Source organism: Clavelina lepadiformis, chromosome 8 (assembly GCF_947623445.1).
Source record: "Clavelina lepadiformis chromosome 8, kaClaLepa1.1, whole genome shotgun sequence".
NCBI lineage: Eukaryota > Metazoa > Chordata > Ascidiacea > Aplousobranchia > Clavelinidae > Clavelina > Clavelina lepadiformis.
The window spans coordinates 12,734,478-12,746,499 of NC_135247.1; the positions used below are offsets into that span (position 1 = coordinate 12,734,478).

General features: G+C 36.3%; 1 protein-coding gene across 7 annotated transcripts in view; it reads left to right on the top strand.

Annotated features, from left to right (window-relative positions):
- LOC143469719 (putative voltage-dependent N-type calcium channel subunit alpha-1B) overlaps nt 1–9,139 on the top strand; it is a 42,759-nt gene extending 33,620 nt beyond the window's left edge. For 4 of the 7 annotated variants that reach the window (XM_076967513.1, XM_076967511.1, XM_076967510.1 and 1 more), the window contains 14 exons: nt 1,225–1,308; nt 1,561–1,677; nt 1,795–1,952; nt 2,017–2,164; nt 2,266–2,388; nt 2,458–2,559; nt 2,691–2,827; nt 2,920–3,020; nt 3,162–3,424; nt 3,493–3,609; nt 3,713–4,195; nt 4,615–4,744; nt 7,265–8,590; nt 8,672–9,139. In XM_076967513.1, coding sequence (XP_076823628.1) covers nt 1,225–1,308; nt 1,561–1,677; nt 1,795–1,952; nt 2,017–2,164; nt 2,266–2,388; nt 2,458–2,559; nt 2,691–2,827; nt 2,920–3,020; nt 3,162–3,424; nt 3,493–3,609; nt 3,713–4,195; nt 4,615–4,744; nt 7,265–8,590; nt 8,672–8,721 — 3,339 coding nt within the window. In that variant the 3' untranslated portion in view covers nt 8,722–9,139. Of the gene's footprint in view, nt 1–1,224; nt 1,309–1,560; nt 1,678–1,794; nt 1,953–2,016; nt 2,165–2,265; nt 2,389–2,457; nt 2,560–2,690; nt 2,828–2,919; nt 3,021–3,161; nt 3,425–3,492; nt 3,610–3,712; nt 4,196–4,614; nt 4,745–4,854; nt 6,247–7,264; nt 8,591–8,671 lie in introns of those variants that run through there. The other 3 variants (XM_076967514.1, XM_076967516.1, XM_076967517.1) reach the window with 3 other exon arrangements.
- Nucleotides 9,140–12,022: the final 2,883 nt, after the last annotated feature.

Here is a 12,022-nt window from a genome sequence, read left to right on the forward strand (position 1 = left end):
TTGTTGTGTAAGCTGGTTTGAAATGATAAGCTTTTTGTCGTTTGTCGACCTCCGATATTTACATATCGTAGCAAACAACAGCTTTAGGAAAGCTTTTTTTGTTCTCACCTACCTCATTTAGAACTTTTCTCAGGATTTCTTTTGTCCAAAACCTTATGGAGCTTTCTGTTTGTATCCACAAAATAAAACACAAGCTGGCACTATACCATGTAGTATACAAAAACAAGTTTGTGAACTTTCATAATATATAGAAAAAAGTAATTGCAGATAACTCGATACAAAAATCTACCTAAATTGTGTAATGTGAGCAATTTTACTGCACAAACATAGACCTCCTTGCAGAAAATTAGGTTGTGTCCCAGTATTCAGCGGGTTAAGATTAGCTTAACTTTTTTTTTAATATGAAAGTATTCACTTTAATAATCATTTTTATACATTTGGTCATACATGAAAGTGATTTAAAGTGTATATACTTTAAATCAAAAGTTGAAAGAAATTCATTTTAGCATGACTTTTAAGCTATACTTTTAAAGTCCAAATATAGCCAAAAATATGCAAAAATCATTTAGATTAAAATACGCGGCACTTTGACACGATGCCATGCCGATAAGTATTATGAGAAGACTACATACCTTCACCAAGAAAACATTTTTTACGATCCCTATTTCCTAATAAAAAATATTGCACTCTCAAATTTTGTGCGCAGTTCCTTCGTATGCTAGTACTTCCCCTATTCGAGTGAAGTACGAACATCAGTACCAATTCTGAAAATTTTCGAGTAGGCACCTATTAATTTATCAATATTTGGGTGTATACTACAGTAGATTGTTTCTTAGGACTTAACATACTTGAGTTAGTACTTTTACAACATGTTTTGCTATTTTTCATAATTATAATTAAATTTAATTAGATCATACTAAGTTTAACAAATAAACTACAAGACAACCATAATAATAAACTTCAGAATATGTATCACTAAGTGTTGACATCATAGTTGAGTAACGCTCAGGCTCAACAGAAAAAATACTAGTGGAAGAATGCCTATTTTCCCGAATTTATTGACACGTGTAAGTGTCACCAGTTACCATGCTTACATAAATGCTTTCATACGCATGTTTTTGCTTGCGAGTATGTTTACAGTACGTTGTAGCACGCTTTATGTTTTGTGAAGTGATTTGTTAAAAAATGTTTCCATCGCTAATTATATTTCCTAAATAACGTTAGAACTACTTCCGTGATTCCTGGAATGTCTTTGACTTCATTACTGTCGTCGGAAGCATTGTGGATGCATCCATAACACTTTTGGTGGTAAGTTACAAAGAAGGACAGGATACTTGTCTTATCTAAACTATAACAGCATCTTTCCGACTTCTCTAAATCGTGCATGATTTGACAAGAGCTGCATTTTTAAGTGGAGCTCGTTTTACTCAGGAATACGATAATTAGGTTATAATATAATACTGGTGCTTTTTATTTGTCAACAAGACGAAAGTATATCTTGTAATTTGACTTCGCTGCTTTTGTTAAGTTCTAACATAATAAATTGACTCTTTTCTGCAGCCGGACTTCATAAACTTAAGTTTCCTAAGACTGTTTCGTGCAGCACGTCTCATAAAGCTCTTGCGGCAAGGGGAGACTATACGTATCCTACTGTGGACGTTTGTACAATCTATCAAAGTAAGCATTTTTATTAAAATTGAAGGTTGTAAGAGTGAAGACCTTTTTCAAGCGAGTCTCTACTTTTACAGCTTTGATAGTACACCTTGACTATCTAATTAGCCGTTTCTCTTTCAGGCATTACCCTATGTCTGCCTTCTGATTGCTATGCTCTTTTTCATTTATGCCATTATCGGAATGCAGTTGTTTGGAAATATAGCCCTTGATTCCGAAACAGAAATCAATCATCACAACAACTTTAGGGATATAATTCAATCTTTGATGTTGCTATTCAGGTAAGTTGTTGAAATAGCAATGATTAACACTAGCTGGCTTTTTTTTTATAAATATATGTATTAGATCTGCAACTGGAGAAGCATGGCAAGAAATTATGCTTGACTGCGTTGAGGCGGACTGTGATAAAGAATATGGACATAATGGTCAAAAATGTGGCTCTTCCATTTCCTACATATACTTCACAACCTTTATCTTCTTTTGCTCCTTTTTAGTGAGTAGTTGTGTCACATTAACAATACTAAGCAGTGTAATATATTATTTTTTTATGGGACTTGTGTTGAATAACACACAAACTTTGATTTCGTATTTTAGATGCTCAACTTGTTTGTTGCTGTTATCATGGACAACTTTGAATACTTAACAAGGGATTCATCAATACTTGGGCCGCACCACTTGGATGAATACATCCGTGTATGGGCAGAGTACGATCCGAAGGTGAGAAATATTATTGCTATAATTAGTATTGTAAGAATAAGTGCGTTTTTAAACACTCATATTTTACAGGCTTTAGGCTATATAAAGCACACAGATATGTTTACCATGCTACGTCACATGGAACCGCCACTTGGATTTGGAAAGAATTGTCCTCATCGTGTGGCATATAGAGTGAGATTCGGCTGTAATCACTAGCTATGGGCTATGTGTGACTGGTTTGAATTCGTGTTGGAATTATTAATTACTCGTAATTTTTCAGAATGTAAAATTTAGCATTACTTGGTATACTTCATATCTTTTAGCGATTGATTCAAATGAACATGCCAATTAACGAAGAAAAGAAGGTGCACTTTACAACAACCTTACTCGCCTTAATTAGAACGTCTTTGAAGATTAAAATGTTGCCCCAAGATGGCGCTGGAATAGACAAGACTTACAGGTACTTCAATGTTTATTCAAGTCTCTTTCCATTAAATACCTTATGCTTATTTAGAGAAATACGTAAGTTAATCTATTTCATTTTGTCAAAAGTGATCAACAGCAGTTAGATCAAGACCTTCGAAAGGAAATTCAACTTGCTTGGCCAAACTTATCTGCGAAAAAATTAAGTCTTTTACTTCCTCCAGAAGAAGGTACGCTGCGAAGTACCCTTTTAGTAGCTGTGACTGTAATAGTATTACTACGTAAATTGAAGTTAAATTCTTTATTGTTTTAATTTGAGAAAAGAAACAGTATGTTTAATGTATAAAAAATCAGAAATTTATACTCTTCAGAAACAAATGTCACGGTCGGTAAAGTATATGGTGCTATGTTGATGTATGAGCATTGGAGGGCTTACAAAAGCAGAAGAGACGGTAAAACATCCTCGCTTACGTCACGGCCAACAACCTTCCAGAGAATGACAGTGCCAGAAGCTACAACTCACAAACTTCACCTCGATATAGAATCAAAGACTAAGGCTTCTCCGAATGTTGAATTTTCGTTGAAGTCTCCATCCCGTAGCATGATGTCAATAATATCAGCTGCATCTGCTAATGTAAGATTTACTTTTGTTATTATTTGTGACACGCTGATTTGATTTTGTTATTCTGTTTGCTGGAGCAGGCTGGATTAAATATACCGGCGGGCTGTCGCCAAAGACAAACTCCACATATGCCAGAGGTAACTTCACCCTCTAGTTCCCGGTTAGAGCAAGAGAAGAGTTTTGTCGTGCCAGCAAAAGTGAGTTTTACTTCTTCATTCGTTTATAATACTCGGTATTGAAATACACTGTTAAAAGCATGTATTAACATGTACCATATACGTATTTTATGACCTTACTCAGTCAACAAATGATACGAATGGCATTAGCGAGCAATGTCAGTCACCATCTTCAAAGGGACTTCCAGATTTATCAGAGTCAAGTCAACAAACATTTGAAACCAGAAATAATGCTTCTTACAACGGCAATTATTGCATAGAAACGGACACTGATTACTTGCATGATGGTTCGTTAGACTTATATCAGACAACTTCCTTGATTGACTTTAATCGTGATGTTGTCACGTGTCCAAATCAACAGTGTCAACGTACAGAAATCCTGCACTCGTCCCCGTTCATTGCAATCACTGCCAGTACACCTGGTGATGAAATTGAACCTTTTCCTACATCACATAATTTTGCAATCTCTTCATCCCCTGATAATATCGACAAGTGTGGCGAGGATTTATGGCGGAGATCAAGTAGTGGATTTTCGGAGAACCTTGCTGTACATGATAGTTATGCGCGAGCGATATCCATGCCCCGTCTTCACAATCTTGCTTACGAGGTCTGTTAAAGGACATTTAGCTTCGATGTCTCTTACTGGTTGTGGGTTGTACCAATATTGGATGTTGTTTTGTCTCCTGCTTTGTTAATATCTTGTGTGTTTGATAGAAGATTACGAAAATAATGTACTAGTATTTAAAACTCGGCGATAGAAAACCCAAGAACTGGGTTTGTTAAGATTGTCTCAGGTTTAAAAACCAATGAAAGCCTACACATGTGATAGAGGAAATGGAACCATTGCATTAGTGTTTTATTGGCCACTCATAAGTAACAGCCTTAACTTTCAATATAAAAGTCTGCGTATAACAGGACGTTTATGGTGTAGGTTGTCCTTCATTATAATCGAAAACAGTGCATCTGACGTGTTACATGTCTGTTTATATAAGGTCTAATAACGAATGTCTCTACTTTTTTTTTCAGCTTCAGTGTGACAGCACAAACACTGTGGACTCTCATATGAAGCGTTCATTTTCAACTCTACCCATGGATCCTGGTCCTAGACCGGTTAGTCCGCATAGTCCAGAGATAGCTCACAGGGTAATTACAGGAGGTGAGCGGGTTTGGAGCATGCTGTTTCCACTTCTTTGTCCGTTAAGTAATAATGTTGTGGTACAGATATCGCTGTTGCATGCTGTTTTGTGATTGTGATTTATGTCATAGCAATCGCAAAAAATTACCACTCGGAAGAGGAATGGGACATCGCAATTTCACCTACTAATCAATCAGTTTCAAATCAAGAAAAGCACAAAATATCTAAAGCGTATTTATCTGTGAACTCAAGTAGTAATTTTAGCTGTAACCAAAGCAGTGGCGGTATCACTGGTTCCTGTGACAAAACAGACGAATCTAGTGTAATTACACAATGTAAATTGAAAATTCCTTCGAATGCTCTTACCCGTATTCCAAGCAAAACTTCCCCATTGCCCCGGCGCAAAACACCTGTTGGACCTCGTAAAGTCATTCAAAGTGGCAGGCATAATGTCTTAACCGCCAAGAAAAGCGGAGTTCCTGCAGTTAAAAAACCAACTCTGCTAGAGTTGTCGCGACTAAAACTCGACGAAACTAGACCTAGAAAAAACGAAGAAAAAACAAACGAAGCAGAAGAACATAACAATGATAAGCAATGTACCAGTGGAATAGAAACTGCTACAAAAGTTCAAAATGCTGAATCTAATCCGTTTTTGTCCTTCTTCTCCGCTTTTTTCAGTAGCGAATCAATTGCCAATCTGCCTGCCGATGAAAGAAAGAGTGCGGTATTTCCTCTTCCTTTAAATACCGTGAATAATCAAAATGAGATAAAAAGTAGACATGATAGTGACGGCTTTAAAAAATCACAAATCACAGAAAATACAGATTTGCCTAACGGGTCTAATGATTCAAAGATAGAGCCTGGTCAAACAAATACAGATTGTTCAGTAATGTGAAACTGCAAGTTAATCATTTCATATTTTATAAAAGTGTTCACTGTGTTGTGTATAGTGTTCGGTTAATTGTTAATCTGAGTACTAGTCAGTAGTCAACAGCCTCACTCGTGTGCAGAAATGGGCATGGGTTGTTTGATGTAGCATGAAACGTTTCCTTTCTGTGTTAGTAATATAGTACTTTTTAAAAAAAAATTTAGCTTAGTGTATACTTGTCATTATGTTTCAATTAAGTACACTGTCTCCAATCACTTTGCTTGTCATGCGCACTGTTGTTTCTGCGACTCATGTAACTTTCCGACTATATATTTACCTTCCCGTGTTACTATTTAGTGGAAGGTTAGTCTCTTTTGGGTTATAGTCAGGATTTGTGAAAAATGTAGTTATTCGTAAAGGTATATACCCTATATATTTATGATCATTGTTTACTACGAAACAGATAGTGTAATTTATTGTTGCAAGAACATATGCCTGCATTGATAACTTAAAATTATAGATGATGAAAGCTGTTGCTTTTTACAATTTGCTGTAGTTTGTTTTCAATGTGGCACCACTGAACATAATAAGTTATGTTTTTGTTCAAACGATTAATTTCTGACACACTGCCTATATAAAAAGTTTTGTAAGGATAGATAGTTCCCTTTTACTAGCCCTGTCTTACCCATGTGCTAAAGGAACTGCTTATGTGTGGCTGGATCCTGTCCCTCTTTTTGTGGCCGCTTATATATCAAACAAACTATACAAAAGCCTATTTCAATCATTCTCGCACAATCAAGACAGAATTGCATACACTATTTAATAAATTATTTGTACGCAACACCTATTTCATACTTTAGCGCTTATCTTTTTTAAGACAAACTGTATAGTTTTCCAAAAAAATTTCTGTCAAATCGCAGATTTCTTACAAGATTGAAAAGTGTGTAGCTTATATTGCTTACAGCTTGTTGGCGTCAAAAATATTTTGCTGAGCCCAAAAATAAAATTAATTAATTGCTATACAAGGAGATAAGATGTTCCCATCCTCTCATGCATCTGTCTGTTTTTTGGCTTCTTCCTAACATACTTTTCAGCCCCGCATTATTATTCGTAAATTGTGTACAACGTAATGTCTGGATACGCGGCTCTTGGAACAAATTTAATTGTTCTGCGGTCAAAAATTAGTCATAAAATAATAACATACGTATAAAATAATAAAATGAAGTTTGTTGCACATTTTGAAAAAGTTTCAGTTTTTCAGCTATATACTGGTGGTCGCAGATAAACAGGGCAAATGCAGGAAAATATACGGTCACAGGATCAGTTCTGTCTGTCGCGGCAAGAGGTCGATAATTGACCGCATTCCTTAACCCTTTATTCTGCCTTTTCTCTACAACCGCCTAAAGTTCATTAGCTCACAGGTCCAAGAAAATTTTGATAAGCTTATAAGTTTTGAATCTTGCCATTTTTGGCAAAATTACAAATACAATTTTCATAAAAATTAATCCATCTGATTATGAGATAAATTTTAAGAAAAATGGAGAAATTTTAGGTTCCTATCTTTATAACTTATAGCTTTCACGCAATTACAAAATTTCTATCTTGGGGTTGGACCCTAGCCACACACAGGCAGAGCAGGAATAAAATCGCGTTAACGTAAATTTTATCTGCAGACAAGTATCTTGACGGAGCTCAATTTGATGAACTGCGTCAAAGTCACAGTGCAAGCAATTTTTCCTGTAACAGTGGCAGTGAAATGGAGGAACGTTTTTTCCGAAGTACACTTCCTGCATCACTTTTCCAGCGTCGTTTTAGCGACGACCAATATCTTTCACCCTTCTATGTCTACGATGACTCGCTACCTTCCTATCAGCATCAAAACTATACAGCTTTGGAACCAGAAGATGCATTTCCTCACGGACAAAATACACACAGATCTATTTCTACAGGTGTACTTTCTACAGGTGTACCATCTCAACAATGTGGTTACAGTGATCTACGTGACAGGCGAGATGAAGAAGTAATTGGTGTCACCGGTTTTAACAGTGAAAGTGGATACTCTTGCGATTTTTCGTGCAACTCTTCTATTCGATCATCCCAGCCAGTTAACAGACCTCGTCGGTATGAGTCCATGTCTGTTGGCAGACGCCGTTGTTTACCGCAGACCCCCTCTCGACCACAACGTCAAGCTACTTATCCTTCCAAAAGTTATCCTCACCGAAACCAGAACAATCAAGTGCATTATGACGAAGCATTAACGTCAAACAAATTCACCATCTTAAGGAAGAACACAACAATGCCCGGTGATATGCACTTAGAGGTTAATGATTGCAGTGCGATGGGTAACAAATTTGGTGAACGATCTGAGCGAAAAAGCTTGCGGACTTTGACACACCATCGTCATGAGGCACTTGATCAAGAAATAAGTGAACTGACGAGTTCGCCAGCACGTTCGCCCTACCGTAGTCCAGTTGCAGAGAAATGGGGTTTAAATGAAAAAATTAGCAAGTCCTCTTTAAAGGTTGGTGATTTCAAGGATTCTGTAATTTCCTGTTCAGACCGAAGGCGGTTATCCTCCCCAAATCCACCTCGACGTCATCTTCCACAAGTAGATCAAGCAGTAATTCCTGCACAACGCAATTGGACAAATCTAAAAGATTCGGAACCATCGCGTCAGATCGACGACAATGAGAGATTAAACAAACGTCAAAGGTCTTGTTATATTGCATTGCCTCGGGAAAACATTGCACAGAAAGAGGTTCTCCAAATCGGAGATTATTCCAAAAAAAGCAAAGGTGACTCTGATTTTCAGAAAGAAAGAAACGTTGAACAAAAGATCGTTTTGGGGACAGCGGTGAGTGGAACGTACAACATCGGGCAGCCAAACAAAAATAGTCTACGATGCCTTAGAGAGCGAATGTGTGAAAAAGCTTATAATGAAGAAAATCCATTTGATGACTCTTTTGAAAGATATCAGCTGGTCGACCGACGTATTCAAAGTATAAAAAAGTTTCAATAAATTGAGAGCTTACCGAGTACAAATATCAAACCATCACATTCACCAAAAACTTTGTTTTCAGAAAGAAATGCAAGAAGTTCACCATCATCTTCCAATGTTGAAGAGCAGTAAAGAAAATTTCAACAATAACAGCTGTGTCATGAACCGTTAGAGTTCCATTGCACCACAACTACCAATGCAATAGCTCACTGACAAATATGCGTTTGGGAGCGTCCTAGAGAGACTCTTGTTGATATCACTTTAATTGTTGCAAACGAAGCCGGACCTTTCGGCTGTTTTTTTATAAAAACCTGTTAAAATATTTCAAAGGAAGCATAGAACACGGTTAATGTAGCGCAGTTAGCTAAGAACAATGCCTAGAAAAATGTCGAAAATACTGCCTTACTGACGTAGAAAACTATAAGTTTTTTTCTGCACTATTTCTGTGATGTCCGTATAGTTTGTACGGTAGATGTGAGTGTTGTTATGTTAAATGTGGAAGTATTATTTTTGAGTTTCTTGTTTTATAAAAAAACTCATCGATATAGAACATAGGGATAGAAGTTGCCGAAGCAAGACATTACAACTGATCACTGCAACTTTAATAGCAACGATCAAAACCTTGACTTTAAAATAAATTTAACTTAGGCAACAACTTAAATATAAACCAAAGCAACAAGTTACACCTTACATAATCTTTCCTGCTTACGATTAAAAGTGAATAATCTCAACCCACATCGGTAGAGAAATCAACCCACTGGAAGTGTTTTCCTGAACAGAAAACAATTGGCTAAAAGCACCTTTGTAGCAAGTTGCCTATAAACTCGACCAAAAAGTAAAAAAATAATACTGTATATCCAAATGACTGCGTGTATTGTATAGCATTTAATCAATAGCAAATTTGAATTAGTTGTGATATATATTATAACTCCAGCCAGGCGGGAGTCCAATAACCTTGTAGCAAGTTTCGCTACTGTTTCCCTTATAATCAAGTTGAATTTCTCTTAGAAATTGAAATCAATACGTAGGCTATGCTACAACACTGTAAATCAAAAACGTGGAAAACATCATACCTAGACGTGATGGTTCAAAAAAGCAACAAAAAAACGAGGAGGAAATTGAACTTGGTGTTATTCCACTCTTGACAAGTCCTGTATACAATTTCAACCTACTGAGTGTAATTTGAGTGCTTTCTTGGCACACCTGAGCTTTGCAAATTGCAACAGCTTATAGGAAATTTTCATTAACAAATAAAGGTAACTTAAATAAAATATAAAAGTACACATAAAATGATCACATTCTTACAATTTGTTGAAAATTTTTTACAAAGCCACCGCAAAAAAAATTTTTGATTTCAACAAATATAACATGGTTTGTTTGTGGCAGAAATGTTATGTCAAAGTCCAGGTATGTGTTATAGTTTGTAGCCTACCAACAGAACTGCTTCGCAGTCTGCATATACTTTGGTACCGTCGGCTGTATTTGGCAAAAGTTGTACCGATGGCACCGTTATTCAGTAGGCTATATATTGTTTCAAAAAAGTAATTCGGGTACTTCGTCGGTACTTTTTGTGTAACGGAACCTGCTGCAAGTGCAATTTTTGTCCCTATTATACTTAAGAAAATCCTAAAAGCCAGTAATTGTCCCTTGTAACATTGCCAAACTATTTCAAAAAAATGACTCAAATTCTTTGCAACTTGTCAACTTTGAACATCACTCTAACTGTTGCAAACAAACAGACAAACGTCATTGAAGGCATAACCTCTTTCGTTGTGATAAGGAAAAACTTGTGGAATATAAAATAATACTTTATTTCACTCGGATATGAAAAGCATCAAACGTTTTCCAGACAATTAACGCAGCGAACCTTTGGCGACGGAACGTGTTCTCCGTTCGAAAAAATATGGCAGCCCAACACATAAGAGTATATTGCAGATAAATAGGACAAGAAAAGACAGTCGTACTTACGATATATTTTGAGAGAGAAACTTATTTAATCACACGTTTTGATTAACAAGCACATAGGACTATATATACGCTTTATAAGCATAACAAGGATTGATAGCAGTAATGTGTTTCAATTTGATAGAGACATCATCACTGAGATCGTTAATCTTTGCCATTAATTAGTTATTATGTAATATGCTTCAATTTATTCGTTTCAGTAAACACAAAAACGTTGTTGCAGATCACACTTAAATTGTACTAAAATAAATAAGGTATAATGAATGGTACAACTTGAAAATCTTCAAGTAATGCTAATACCAAATGCCGCATAACACAGCGTTATATATATATTTGAAGTAACGTGCCTGTTGCAAGTACAAAAAAAAACAAATTGCAAAAATTGATTTCTTGATCAATAAACAAGTTTTTGTAAAAGTGCCCCAATCTAACAGAAGTCTGAACGTCTACTCTATACTAATTTGCAATTTTAAAACTGTCTATTACCTCCAATTCGGTTATGATCTGAAATCCGGAGCAACCCAAAGTTGATATGTCGGGGAGAGTCACCTATGGTGGGACATTGGCCAAGATAGGCAGTGGGATAATTTCTTTCAACCACAAAATGACAAGAAATTGCCTTTTGTTAAGTCCATTACATTACCGCATTCATTGTGACATATGCCTACTGACAAAAGATTAGCTTACTTCGTAGTTTCATCCATTCGAATGAAAATAAAAATGACCGCAAGTTCAAAATTTTACAAGGATTTGGCTGTTCTATGATTACAGATCGAAATAGAAGATTTCGATCGGTATAACAATGTTATACGCATTATTATTGGTATTATTAGGCTACGATTTACGAGGCTCAACAAAACTGCACTACTGCAAAAACTTTGGCAAATTTTTGCTGGCTGAAGTCTCGTGGTGAGACTGTTGAGCGGAAACGGAGAAGCTATCAAGCGTGACAAATACCACAACGTCTGATGGTACAATGGAGTAGCACTATCAGTGTAGGTAGAGAGTGGCTACTATACTATGGTTTTATAATTCAGACAAGGTGATTGAAAATTAAATATAAAGAACTGAATTTATTTTCCTGAAACTCCTTAAATTCAGCGACGATTCATCGAAGCTTTATAGCTAACATTCATAAGAATTCCGATTAACAAGCTTGTCAGCATTTTCTTTGCTGAAACAGACACATTTTTTATTTGTTATTTTTTGCTTATATCAGAAAGCGTTCCATGTTGCGCTAGCTGGGATGCATATTATACCACAGACATCCAAGCGCCATGCTGCGTCGTATAGTATAACGGTGCGACCGCTACAAATACCTCATGAGAAGAATACATTATACTGTATGCTAAATAAGACTTAGCTATTGGCTGCTGTGCAAGCATCGGTGTCTGACAATTGCCCTCGTCGCTAGTAGCTAATAACACATCACCACAATAATCTCTGAGTAACGTACTCCAGTATATTC